General features: G+C 34.8%; 1 protein-coding gene across 10 annotated transcripts in view; it reads right to left on the bottom strand.

Moving 5' to 3' along the window:
- Positions 1-14,385, bottom strand: part of WNK1 (WNK lysine deficient protein kinase 1) — a 135,876-nt gene that overhangs the window by 86,187 nt on the left and 35,304 nt on the right. For all 10 annotated transcript variants that reach the window (XM_052001302.1, XM_052001304.1, XM_052001305.1 and 7 more), the window contains exon 2: positions 3,392-3,564. In XM_052001302.1, the coding sequence (XP_051857262.1) occupies positions 3,392-3,564 (173 nt within the window). The remainder of the gene's footprint in view (positions 1-3,391; positions 3,565-14,385) is intronic.

Genomic DNA, 14,385 nt, shown 5'->3' with positions numbered 1-14,385 from the left:
AATGTAGTACTACTAATAGAATGGATGTCAGTCAGAACTGAAAAGGATCTTGACAAACTACTTGGATAATTCCAAATAAACTGAAATTCAAAATTAAATCAATTTGTCAAAAATATTAAGTTCCTCCTGTATGCCAGGTATTGTGTGAAGACTTAGGGATACAAAAAGATAAGATAGTCCCTGGTTGCAAGAAATTCCCAGTCTAATGTAAATGACTATGTACACATTAGCTATATCCAGGATAAATTTGAAATAAAAAAAATAATAATAATTTAAAAAATTGGAAAAGCTTTCTATAGAAAGTAGGAAAGCTGGGACTTAAAGGAAACCAGGCAAACCAGGTGACAAAGATGAGAGAGAACATTTCAATCATGGAAATACATTGAAAATATAATGGATTAGCAAATGGAGCACACAAAAAGGCCAATGTCACCAGATTGAAGGATATGAGAGGTGGGAGTATAAGGTGAAAAAAGAATGGAAAGGAGTACTTGGTTATTAAAATGTTTTCAATAACAAATAAAGAGATTTTTGTATTTGATTTGAGAGATTATAGGGAGGCCAGTGAAGTTAACTAAGTAACAGGGTATAAGGATAGACCTGAACTTTAGGAAGGAACTCTGAAAATTGAGTGAAGGATAGATTGGACTGGGGGACTGGGGAGAAACTTGAGGCAAGCAAGATGACTAGTTACCAGGCTACTATAATAATAAAGGCTTAAGATGAGGGCATACACCTGTCAGAGGAGAAAAGGAGAATATATATGAGATGTTACAAATGTGAAACATCTGACAGGGATGACACCTAGGTTATGAATCTGGAAGTAGAACGGTGGTACCCTTGACAGTCATAGGGAAAAGTAGAGAGGGAGGAAGGGAAGGGTAGAAAGATAATGAGTTCAGTTTAGGATGTGGTGAATTGAAGATACCTATAGGAAATCCAACTTGAGATATCTGAAGGGCAGTTGGAGATCTAAGACTGGAAGATCAGAAGAGGTTAGGGGACAAATAAATCTGAGAATATCTGCATAAAGAAATCATGAGAAGTGATGAAACAGTAGAGAGAGAAGAAAAGATGGCCCAGACCAGAGTTCTAGTGGGCATGAACTGGATGAAGATTTAGTGAAAGAGCTGGAGAAAGAAGATCAGAGAGATCACCGATGTCAAGATTCTATCAGCAGTATCAAACTGCAGAGAGGCCAAGAGGGATGAAGATGGGGGATAGGAGAGGAGAAAGGGAGGGATCCCAGAAGGCTATTAAAATTGGCGATTGAGATTATTAATAACTCTGAACAAGAAGGAAGCAGTTTCTGTTGAGTAATGGAGTTGGAAGCAGAAAGTTAAAAGAGAAATGAAAGGAAAGGAATAGTAGGCACCTATTTTAGAAAGACTACTTAAGGAGTTTAGCCAGAAAAGGGAGAAAAGATTATAGGATCATAGCTAGCAGGCAAGGGCAGATCAATCAAAGTTTTTTTTGAGGTTAAGAAAGACATGGATATGTTTGTAGACAGCAGAGAAAGAGAGATGGAGAAACTGAAGGTAAAGTGAGAGAGGAAGCAATCTGCTGGAGAAAATAGGGTGGAATATTCATTTATGCAGGTAGAGAAGCTTGCCTTTGCAAAAAGGATAACTACTTCTTCACGTAAGATAGAAATAAAAAAGAAGAAAGTATTGGAAAGCATTTTAGTGATGTAAGATACAGAGGAGAGAAGAGGGCACTATGCAAATGGCCTCAATTTTTAAAATAAAATACAAGGTGAAGTTCTTAAGTGTTTTATATATAGTAAGTACTTAAATGCATTTTCCCCACATTCATTCAGTCATTCAATTAGAATTGTGGCATAGTGAATTGGGAACAGACCTGGAAGCCAGGAAGGCTTAGGTTCAAACCCTACTTCTAACACAAACCAGACATGGCATCCTGGATCTCTCAGAGCTCTAAGCTTATTTAGACTGGAAGTTGCAAAGGTATTAACTTGAGTTGGTATAAAGTGTTCCTTTCACCAGAAGCTCCTTATTCCAAAGAAATCACAGGCCTAGTCCCTTCTCCTTATCCCTAATGACCATCTAACAGAAGTAGTAGTGATTACAAAGAGGCAGCATGATTTCATCAAGAGTAAGTCTCATCAGAGTAGCATTATTTTACTTCTTGACAGGAAAATTAAAATAACAGATTGGGAGAATGCTATATATACAATTTATCCAAATTTTAGCAAAGCATCTAATCCAATTATAGTAGAAAAAATAGAGAAATGTGACTTACTACTAGATGGATTCAAGATTGATTGGATATTTAAAGACAAAACATCAAACTGGCAGACATTTCTCTTCAGAGATGTCTGTTGATGCAACATATTTAACATATATAGGACTGCTTGCCATCTTGGGGGGGGGGGGGGGGGAGGGAGGGAGGGGAAAAAACGAAACATAAGTGATTGCAAGGGATAATGTTGTGTAAAAATTATCCTGGCATGGATTCTGTCAATACAAAGTTATTATTAAATAAAATTAAATTAAAAAAAAAAAAAAGAAAAAAAAACTATTATTAAAAAAAAAAAAGAGATGTCTGTTGAAATTTAAGATGTTTAACATTTTTATCATTTTATCATTAACATCTTTATCAATGATTTGGATAAAGGCAGAGTGACGACACTTATCAAAACTGCAGATGATACAAAGCTGGGAAGAATAACTGACACAATCAATGATAAATATCAGAATCAAGACAAGCTAAAGCACTGAGTTAAGTCTTACTAAAATCAAATTTAACAGATATAAATATAAAGTATAAGATAGAAAACCATAGTTTGACTGTCTCAAAAAGAGATCTGGGGATTTTAGTGGGTTACAAACTCACTATGAAGTAGCGACTGAAATGAACTTGACTTCATTCCAACAAGCACAATGTCTAAGAATAAGTTGGGAGTCCTTTTTTCCCTCTCCAATTCATTTTATAGATGAGGGAACTGAGGCAAACAAGAGTTAAGTGACTTGCCCACAGTCACATGGATTTTAACTCTGGAAGATGAATGACTCCCAGGCCTAGTACTCTATCTACTTACTGACCAGCCACCTAGTTAACCACTGAAGCTATCCAGAGAGTACGGGCTCTTCAGTATAAGCCTATTAAAAAAGCAGGGATTGTTTTGTTTTTTTGTCTTTGTATCTTCCACAGTTATGGCACATAGTAAGTGATGTTATGGTTATTTGTTGAATGCTTGTTGGTGGGCTGCCTCTCATCTCAGACCTACAAGCAGAGGGTGACTGATTTTGTATCAAGTATGTTATGGTGTGGATTTCATATGAGAATGGATGTAGATAGGCAATGAAATTCAAATACTTTTGAACTTTGATGATTAAAATATTGTCTTTTATGATGTACTCTTACTTACGTTTTAAGGGTTCCAGATGTCATAAGTTCAGTCACCAGAACAATACATTTCTTTCCTTTTACTGTAGACTCCCAAGAATCATAGAAACGAACAATATTTGGATGTTGAAGGCCCTTCAACATTTCAGCTTCTTCTTTAAATCTTTGCCGTTCTGACTTTGTCAACTTCCTATCCTGAAAAGTAAATAAATAAAACATGGTTAAAAGGAATTATGATTTCATATCTAAGATGTTAACCGAAGTGTTGACACTTAGTCATGAATAACCATTTCAGCTAGAAAAGGACAATGTAATGCATTCAGAACTTTTTATTGAAAGGCTCTATGTCTATTTGGGGGTATTTTGCCAGTAAATAGACTAAGTATTAATTCAACTCAACCCTATTATTTTCTTTTATGAAACCAAAATCTTATAGTTTACTTTCATTCCAAATTAAGTGATTATGATCAGTACCCCACCCTTCCTCAAGCACTCAAAATGCCTAGAATTCATCAATTTACTCTTTTTCTCTCTGTAAGCCAAAAGCATCCAAGTAAAATAAACTCAAGACTACTTTTGTATTTTTTCAAATTCAAACATTTATTTAGGATCTAACATGTAGACCTGTGCTTGCATGCAAATGCTATGTGAAATATATATAATATAAAAATCTATTTAAGGTATCATAATAATAATAATTATTATTCAAATAAAAGAGAAAGGAAGAATCAGCTAAATGGTAATTTAGATTTTTCTTAAGATCTATATCTAGATGATTTAATACAAGTAGGCATTTCCTAAACTGACAGTCAGTCAATCAATCAATAAGCATTTATTAAGTACCTATTATATGCCAGGCACTTAACTAAAAAGCAGAATACACAAAGAGCAAAAAAAATTAAAAAATAAAATAAAAAATAAAATCCTGTGATAAAGGAATTTACACACAACTAGGGAAAATACATGCACCAAACAAGAGTTAGAAGTTTTAAGGATAGCACAAAAAAGGAAATCAGGAAAGGTCCCATGTAGAAAATCGTACTTGAGTTTTCTGGAGAAAATTCAAGATTCTAAGGGTTCACTGATGGTGAGGTAAGGTAAAAGACAACCTATACAAAGGCATGGGAATAGGCAGTATGTCATGTATAAAGTAAAATAAGTAGGCTAGTCAGTTTGACTAGCCTGTAAAGTATATGACGTGTATTCAAATAAAATTTATTTTAATCAGGAAAGATAGATTGAGGTCATATTGTGATGGGTTTTAAATGCCCAATAGAGGAATATGGATTTGATCCTAGAAACAACATAAGGCCACTGGAGCTTTCTGAGCAGGGAATTAAGTGCTAGAGTTAGACAAGTTCTTTTAGAAATGTTATTTCAATGGTTTGTATAGATGATGTATGAGAGAAAGAAAGGACTAAAAGCAAAGTGAGCAATTACAAGGCTACTACATTAGTCCAAGTTAGACGTTACAAGGATGAAGGATGGAAATGGCTGGATAAATGAAGAAAATAAACAGAAATGAAAGCTTGTGTGGAGGCAGAATTAATAACACTTAAGACTTGGCAGTTGACTGAACACATTAATGAGTAAGATTTAAAGGTGTTGAATATAACAACATCGATGTTAAAAATCTAGATAACTAGGAAAAACAGTAATGTCCACGGGAGAAATAAGGAAATTCAAAAGAATAAAATTCAGGAGGAAAATTAATGAGGTCTGATCTGGACAACTTGAGGTTGAGATAGCTCTTCAACGTCCATTTTGAAATGTCTAATGCATGATGTATGATCAGAATTCAAGAGAATGACTGGGGTTAGATATAAAGATGTAGCAGTCATTTGTATAAAAATGAAAATTAAACCTATGAAAACTGATAAGATCACCAACAATGTAGAAAGTAAAGAGAAGCAGGATCGTCTTGAGTACACAAACTCAAAAAAGTGGTGGAAGAACTACCCAAAATGGAAAATAATGCATAATAACTGAAATAAAAAGAACAACAGAAGTGATAAAGTAATCAATTTGAAACATACAGTGAGAAATAGACATTTCAGTTATTGAAAGGCACTGAATAAAAATAAACAAAAAACCCAAGACATTATGTTTGACATATAGTAAAGAGAAAATGCTATAGTGTAAAGGAGTCAATATTTCTCAGGTGGGAAGAGATTAGAGACTCTAGCATGGAGAAATTCTGAGTATTTTAAGAAAAAAAAATTTATCGAAAAAACTCAAGAAAGCACAAAATTGTTAAATATGAGAATTACAAAGAAAAAATTCTCCATTGTGAAAGAATTATTCTTATAATAAATCAAATGGGGAAAAAGGCTTTTAACAGAAGTTGGTTAAAGTGTTTGTTTTTGTTTTTAAACATATGATTATAAATAATCCCATCCAGGAGTCCTCAAACTATCGCCCGCTGGCTAGATGCGGCAGCTGAGGAAGTTTATCCCCCTCACCCAGGGCTATAAAGTTTCTTTATTTAAAGACCCACAAAACAAAGTTTTTGTTTTTACTATAGTCCGGCCCTCCAACAGTCTGAGGGACAGTGAACTGGCCCCGTATTTAAAAAGTTTGAGACCCCTGCATTAGACTGTTCCTTATTTTATAACGAATGAACAGGATCTGTATATGTACACACACGTACACGCTTAGGAGTGCACATGCATGTGCTATCAAAAAGGTTTAAGTTTAAACACATGAGAAATTATAGTTAGAAAATAGGTGAAAGGAAAGGCCTTCCAGACAATAAATTTGTCAACATCTACTATGTCCTAGACACTGTATTAAATTCAAGGGAGACCAAAAAAATGTTAAAAGATAAGTTTTTGTTCTTCAGGAGCTCACAAGCTAATGAAAAAGCCAAAGTCTATTGATTTCACTTTAGCAACATCTCTTAAATACATGTCTTTCCCACCCAATTTCTCTAGTACTGCTAGATTTTGGTCACTCTGATAGTGACCAAAAGGCCTTAATCATCTTTTTCAATAGTCTGCTAGCGAGTCAATTTGTCATAAATTCCTTCCCACTGCAATTCATTCTCAGTCAGTGAACAAAATAATTTTCTAAAGTGCAAATTTGATCTTGTCACCCTCCCAACTCCTCTCTTCTCTCCTTACTTTCCTATTACTTACAAGGTTACCACCATTTTCTCAAGTCTCCCAGAATTGCAAACCCAGGTTGTCATCCTTGACTCCTCATTCCCAATTTAATGCCAAGCCTGTGATTTTATATTTGTAACATCTCTTGCACACACTTGCTGCCATCTTAATGTAGGCCTTCCTCAGCTCAAGCGTGAATACCAATTGGAAAAGTTTCTCTTCACTAAAATCCATTCTCCACTCAACTGTCAAACTGATTTTCAATAAAGCACAAGTCTGACCATGTTACTTCCTCTATTCAATTAATTCCAGTGACTCCCTATTGCTTTCAGAATCAAATATAAAAACCTTGATTAAGCTTTTGAAGTCTTCTATAACTTGGCCACTCCCTATTTTTCCAATCTTACTCCACACACTATATATTCTATACAATGATGATACTGGCTTCCTTGCTGTTCCTCTAACTAGATTATCCATCTCCCAATTCTAGGCATTTTTATTTGCCTTTATTCATGCCCAGAAAGCTCTCCTTCACTGTCATCATCTAACTCCCCTAACTTCCTTTAAGTATCAGTTAAAAATCTACCTTCTACAAGCTCTCCCTTAATCCTAGTAACCTCTGTGTAAATTATAAGACATCAAGCTAAGATGGTTCTTGAAGGAGTAAAGAAGAGGGGAAAGATAAGCGTTGTGTATGTCCATAAAATTGACAAGACAACATAATGGATATGAGAATAATATACAAGTTATGAATCTAAGGCAATTAATGGATAATGATAACATCAACAGAAATAAGGAAACTGTCACAAGTCCAGATGAAAGAAATAATTTTTTAAAAAAAATACTAGTGATCTAATGGGCCAGAATTATGAAACAAGGATTCTTACTTATAAGGTAAGTCAGTGGAATTGATAGACAATGATCATCTAGTTTAGCATGGTGCTTAATAGTTCTCTAAATTCAGTGTGATTGATTTAATCTTACAACAAATAATGGTTTCCTAGTGATATAATGATTGGTTTGTAGTTAGTATAGAGCATATAAGCTGGGACTCAGCTCAGATTCTCAGAGCCAGATTCATTTACTTCATTCTCATAGCACCTTTGGCTGGCCTGGCCTCCTGCACTTTCTTTCCTCACTGAGACCAAGGCTTGTCAGAGCCAGAGACAGACTCAGAAAGGGCCCAGAGACACATTCATTCCATCTTTGGTCAGGCTCTTAGTGGCTCACCTGGGGGACCGAGAAGCTCGGAGACAGAACAAGAAAAGACAAGCGGACTGGAGGCGGGAGCTCAAGCTCTTGGAGCCAAGGAGAGACAGATTTATTCCATCATCCACTTTTGTGGTGGCTGGAGGCTAAAGCATAAGCCCTCAGATTCCGAGCCAGATTCATTCACTCCATCTCACACCACCATGGTGGCAGGCCTATCCTACTTAGCTTCTCCATTGAAACCAAGACTCTGGAAGGCCTTTAAGAAAGCTAGCCCAGGCCCCAGGTAAGGAAACTGGATTGTGAAGGAGATAATAAAGGATTTGGATTTTAACACCTGGCTATTCTCTTGGCTGAAAAGAAGGCTGCCCAGAGACCTCCAGAAAACCAACAAGAACACTACACAATTCTATGCTGAAAGTTGTTTTCTTAGGTTTTAAACAACCTGTGGCACTTGGGTTTAGTTCTAGTATTAATTAGAGAAGGAGATTGCAAATGAGTTAGGGTAGCCTCATCTGTGTGCAGACAAGAAAAATAATAATCAAGAAGCAGTTATTGTGTTGCAAAACAAAGATTACTGATGTGAGTGAGTACACTTGGATTTAAATTCTAGCTCTGCCACTTAACTAGCCATGTTACAATATATAAATAACAAGTGCACTGTAATTATTACCTATTTCAAAGGATTATTTTAAAGGAAATGCCTTATAATGTCAGAAAAACACTGAAAACATAAACTAGTAATAAATGATTCTCAAGACAAAACATTTCATTAACTCTAATTTGCAAATAGAATCTGAGAATATCAAATTTATAATGGACTTGAGAGCTCAATCCTATAATTTCTTTTCTTTTTTTGATTTGGAATCAATTTTACTCCTTTTTTTTCTCTTTTGAAAATAAAACACTCATTTCAATTTTAAAAAGGCATTCATTTAAATACTTTCTTAAAAACAAAACAAAACCCACTTCATTTACTCTACCAGCTTCTCTAACATATCTCCTTCTTTCCACAACTAGAAAAAGTGTCCTTTTTTCTACTTTTGTTTCTTTCTCTCACTTTTCAACCACCTTTTGCTAAGTAGCAATTGGAAACCAAAGAGCTTCCAGCTTCACTCCTAAGAGAAGTTTTAAGATATCTAAGCTTTAAGATACCTAAGATTTTTAAACTGCCAAATCCAATCATCTTTTCTTATTACTAATTCTTCCTGACCTTTCTGTTAACCTCTTCTGCAGTTTCTCTTCCCTGGGTTTTCCCAAACACCATTCTCTCCTGGTTCTCCTACCTGTCAAGACTACTACTTAGTCTTCTTTTGAGGCTCATCATTCAAATATCTCCAACTGTGGCTGTTCCCTTAAGACTCTCTCCTCTCTTAACTTTATATTGGTACTTCATTTTCACTTGTTTAATTACCACCTCTATACAGAAAGGTGATTCAAACGTCTATATATCAAACTCTAATCACTAATTAATTGCCTATTGGACATTTTCCAGAGATCTCAAAATTAACATCTCTGAAGCTGAAATCCTTTTCCTTTTCATATTTGAGGCTGGTGATTTTCCACAGCTTTATCTCACTTGAAAGTCACCTACCTAATGTTGCTGGTCTTCTTCAAGACAACAACCCATCTTCCAAACCTTCCTGTTTCTGTTCAAGGATCACCATTTACCTAGTTTTAGTGCATAATTTTTGCAGTATCTTCTATTCCTACTTTTCTTCATCCCACATATCCAAACAACTTGCCATTTTGAACCCCACAACTTGATTCGCTACTTAAGAGCCTATCAATCAAACAAGTCAATAAGCATGTATGTTATGCCTGTTACATGCGAGACACCATGCTAAGTCTTGGGAATACATAATGAGGCAAAATAGTTCCTGCCTTTGTGGAGCTCACAATAAAACATGGGAGACAATAAACAAAATAAAAAACAAGCAAAAGATAATGCAAACAAATTATATACATGATAGACAGGAATTAAAGAGGGAAGGCATTAGAATTAAAAGGTATGGGAAACGCTACCTGTGGAACATGGGTTTTATTGGGATTTGAAGAAAGATAGGGAAGTCTTCTAACTGGTCCCTTTGCCTTAAGTGTCTTGCACACTGATTTGTCCGCTACACAGTCACCTTAAGCAAAGAGCTGACCACATTACGCCCCCACTCAAATTCTCATAGTGACTCTTTATTGCTTCCATAACAAAACATAAACTTTTAAATTCAAAAGCCTTTTACAACCTGGCACCAAGTATCTTTCCAGCCTCATTGAACATTACCTGCCTCCCCAGAATTCAACCAAATTGGCCATCTTCTCTTTCTCACACAAGACACCATATTGTCCATTTCTATGCCTTTGTGCAGCCTGCCCAGAATGCATTTTCTCCTTATCTTGGCTTCATTGACTCCCTCTCTTCAAAATAAAAGTTTGAGTACCACCTTCTAGAAAAAGCAATTCCAGAATTCTTCCACTGTCACCCTGGGTTCTATCTTGTATTTATTCTGCATGTATTTTTAATCACATTATAATCCCTAGCAAAAGGCCTTAATAAGTACTCTTATAATTAATTGAACTCTGTACCTTTTCATATATTAAAAATGAACTAATTGTAAACTGACAAAACAACAACTCAAACTAAAATTCTGTAAAATTATAATGACTCAAGTCATCCCCAGAGAAGAGGAACTTTCCTATATTCTTTTCAGATGTGAGAGGCAATGAGCATGGAACACTATAGATGTAAGTCTTTTTTAATGAAGTTGGTCATTTGTTTTGTTAGAGGTCTCCCCCCAACACCTCAATTTAATTTTTTTTTTTTTTTTGCTATAGAAGAAAGAGTAGCTAAGGGGAAGGAGATAGGCTATATTAGAAAATAAAATAAAGTTGACTTAAAACCCAAAGTTGTCAACAGTCAAATGATAATTTGTAAAATGTGAGATTTTACATTTAGTTTTAGTAATGACAAACTCTTAAACCAGTAGGGTTTCTCAAATAACCTTTGTTTTATAACTTTTATCTTTTGTTTTTATGTTACCTTCACTTCCAAATATAATCCTTTCCCACACAGAACGCCATCTAACTATAAGTTTTTTTTTTTTAAAGGGAATTCAGCAAAATCAACAGTCTAAAAACATCTGCAATTCTGCACATCCACACTCCTAAGTGAAGGAGGAAATGTTAATATATTTCTGGTCACCATATCCTTCCATGATGATCAGTTTCCATTTGAAGATGAAGGAGGTGCCAAATCCAGAGAAGCTAAGGACTATTATATTCTTGTCACATGTCCTCCTTAAAGTCAAGCTTAGTTATTATTAGTGTATAGTTTCTTTTTTGTTGTTCTTTCCACTTACTTTGTTGTACTTATTGTGTGTGTGTGTGTGTGTGTATAGTTCTACTACTTTTTCTTCATTTTCAACAATTCTTATGTGTCTTAATGCTTCTCTGTATCCTTCATGTTAAATATTTCTTATGACCCAGTAATTAATTTTCCATCAATATATCACAATATTTTTGGCTGTTCCTTAATTGATATGCATCTACTTTATTTTGTTATTACAAAAAGAGCTGCTACATAATTATTTTGGTGTATACGGAACCTTTCTTTTATCTCTGATCTCTTAACAGAGGGATTCCTGAGTCAAGAGATATGGACACTTTAATTACCTTTTTGGCAAAATTCTCACTTTTAAGAATGTCAAACCAATTCATATCTCCAGAAGTTATTTATCAGTCTTTTCACAATTTATCCAGCATAAGTTCTATCTTTTGTCATCATTGCCAATTTTACTGAGTATGATGTGAAATCTTGCCTCGATTTCTTTATTTCACAACTGAGGAAGCTGAAGGCACCCAAAATTATGAAATCAAAGGCATCCAAAGATGTGTAATATATGGTCTAAGGTTCTATGAGTAGTCAGGGGCAGAATGTAATGTTTGGGCTAGCTTTCTAGAGGATCTCGGGACCAGCCCTAGTCCTTGGTCTTAGTGAAGGAGGCAGGAAAGCCACCAAGATGAACAAAGATAAAATAGCTATCGTAAGTTCTTCTTAGCTCTTATATACTTTATTGTAATTACATCATTATAGCATATGATTATGTGTGAACTTAGAGAACCATTAGATCAACATACTAAGTTAACATCTTGTTTCAAGTAGTTCCAGCTCTCTACAGTAGAAGGAACAGAAACATAGCTCTTCTGATTCAGCTTAGTTAGCATTCTTCCTCCATTTCCAGTTTCCAGTTATTTGTTTCCTATAAGATTATAAAATTATATGCATACTCCTATATCATGCTATCCTGGATTTCTCCGTTTCAAGATAACATTATAAATATATAATACATGTTATAATACAATACAAGCAAACAATCTAATTTGAGAGAAGCCCACCATTTCAATAATGATGGGACACTAATAAATTCTTGAATAAATATTTTGTTTCTGAGGGACAATAGGTTTACATTAAATATAGATAGAATTTAAGTGGATTGCTAAGTAAGATTAACCAAGAGAAGAATTTGGAATGAAAAAAATACAGAAAACTGTACCACTTCACAATAATTTATCAGCTGCAACCATTCTGACATCTGCTTCCATGAATAATTTTTAGGTCTTTTTCCAAGGTAAAAGACTAATACTAATTAATTTAAAGAACTTCTTAAATTACATTAAATTCCAACATGCAAGAAATACCAAGGTTAATCACTTTAGAAAGCAAGTTTACAATTGTTAGATAGTCCATGTATTTAGTATCCATTCCATAAAAATGACTATCAGATTCATTTGAAGCAAGGGCTAATCCAAGGGCTTGTATCATCCTAATTTGAGAGTTACCTTTAGATGTAGCAAACAAACAACTGAAGCAATTGTTCACCTGGATATTACCCAAACAATTTAGTTATTATCCTGCTGTGATTTTTTTTATTGTTGCAATAAGAATACTTATGGTTTGAAACATAACTTTATGGTGTTATTTCCTTTCTTATAAACATAAGTTTATTTACATTGATCCATTACACTCTTCTCCATTCCCTACCCCCACTGATGGTTCTAGAAATCATCCCATCTCTTTTCATCATTCCTTCCTTTATCTTGTTTCAAGAAACCCTAATCTTTAAGTAGACATGTGCTCACATCAAGTCTTTCAACTTAAAGAATTTAAGTGCTGTCAGCTGTTTTGCTTGTGAAGCTATTCATATTTTTGGCAATAGTAAAATTCTGCTGCTAAAACTAAAGCCTCAAATGGTATTTTCACATGTAGGCATATGGGGGAAAGGGGTGCCTGAAATTTGGTTCCAAGTATTTTGGGTCAATAAGAAAACATCTCCACTTTTATCATTTTTTATAATACTCTGTATGTTATCTTCATCTCTGAAAGATGGGAGGATACGAACAAGGACAAGGTAAGTCATGGAAAAGTTTCAATCTGTACTGCTAGAAGAATTCATAGCAGATTTTCACTGGCATAATTTACATCTACCAAAGCATCTATACTGTTACAATTCCCAGTTTTGTTGATTCAAGAACAATTAAAAAATGTTTATAAACATAAGAGTATTTGACATCTGTTAGTAGCAGGCTTACTACTCACATCCTGTTAAGGTTTGATGTTAGGATGAAACAAAGCACTTGAAGTAAAGTTACACATATATAGGACTGCTTGCCATCTTGGGGGGGGGGGGGGGAAGAGGGAGGGAGGGGAAAAAACGAAACATAAGTGATTGCAAGGGATAATGCTGTGTAAAAATTATCCTGGCATGGATTCTGTCAATACAAAGTTATTATTAAATAAAATTAAATTAAAAAAAAATGAAGTAAAGTTATATGGGGGGAGGAGGGGAGAGTTGGAGAGAGGAGAGAGAGATGGGGTAAAGAGGAGAAGAGAGAGGAGAGGAGAGGAGGGGTGGGGAGGAGGAATGGAGAAAGAGAATAAAGTTCCAAAGTCAGTCAGTGTTGTATTTTGGGGAAACTTATCTGTTACAGGAAATGAAAACTCTGGTTCTACCAAACAGCCCTTCATATAAAGCAAGGAAAAAAAAAAAAAAATCACAAGTAGGACAGTAGACGGGGCCCTAGATTTGGAATCTAAAGGACCTAGACTTGAATCCTGCCCCAGAAAACCATCAGTTGTATGATGGCAGGCAAGTCACTTAATCTCTTTAAGCAACAGCTTTTTCTCATTTACAACAAGGAGGAGAGGAGTTTTAGCTTCTAAGGATCCTTCTAGCTCCAAATCTGTGATCCTATGATTACTCCTTATAATAAAATGAAGGAAAAAATGTTGGTTCACATGGGAAAAATATTTTAAATGTACCTTAAAATAAACTGATCTTCAAATAGAAAAGTCAAATGGAGACCTAACTTCAGCTAGAGGTTCCTATATTTGTAATACAATTAACAAAGCTTTAAAGGGTACAAAGGTCTTAAGTGCAGAAAGCTATATAGTCAGATTCTTCCAGCATTTACATAACATCTAATATACTGTTAGGGATCACATCACTTCTCTTAATAAGAGGTTCCCTGAAATATTTTCAATGATTTAAAAAAAAAAAAAAAAAGGAAGCAGAGATCATAGAACTTCATGATAATTAATTACTGTCTATCCACACTATCTTACCTCTTTCCAACTTAAGCTTATCCAACTTGCATAAAGTTCTTTTATGTTCCAATTCTCTGTGAAAATAATCTAGTCAGAAGTAGAGTC

This window comes from Antechinus flavipes, chromosome 5 (assembly GCF_016432865.1).
Source record: "Antechinus flavipes isolate AdamAnt ecotype Samford, QLD, Australia chromosome 5, AdamAnt_v2, whole genome shotgun sequence".
NCBI lineage: Eukaryota > Metazoa > Chordata > Mammalia > Dasyuromorphia > Dasyuridae > Antechinus > Antechinus flavipes.
Note: the sequence above shows the minus strand (reverse complement) of the source record. Positions and strands in the feature narration are given on the sequence as shown.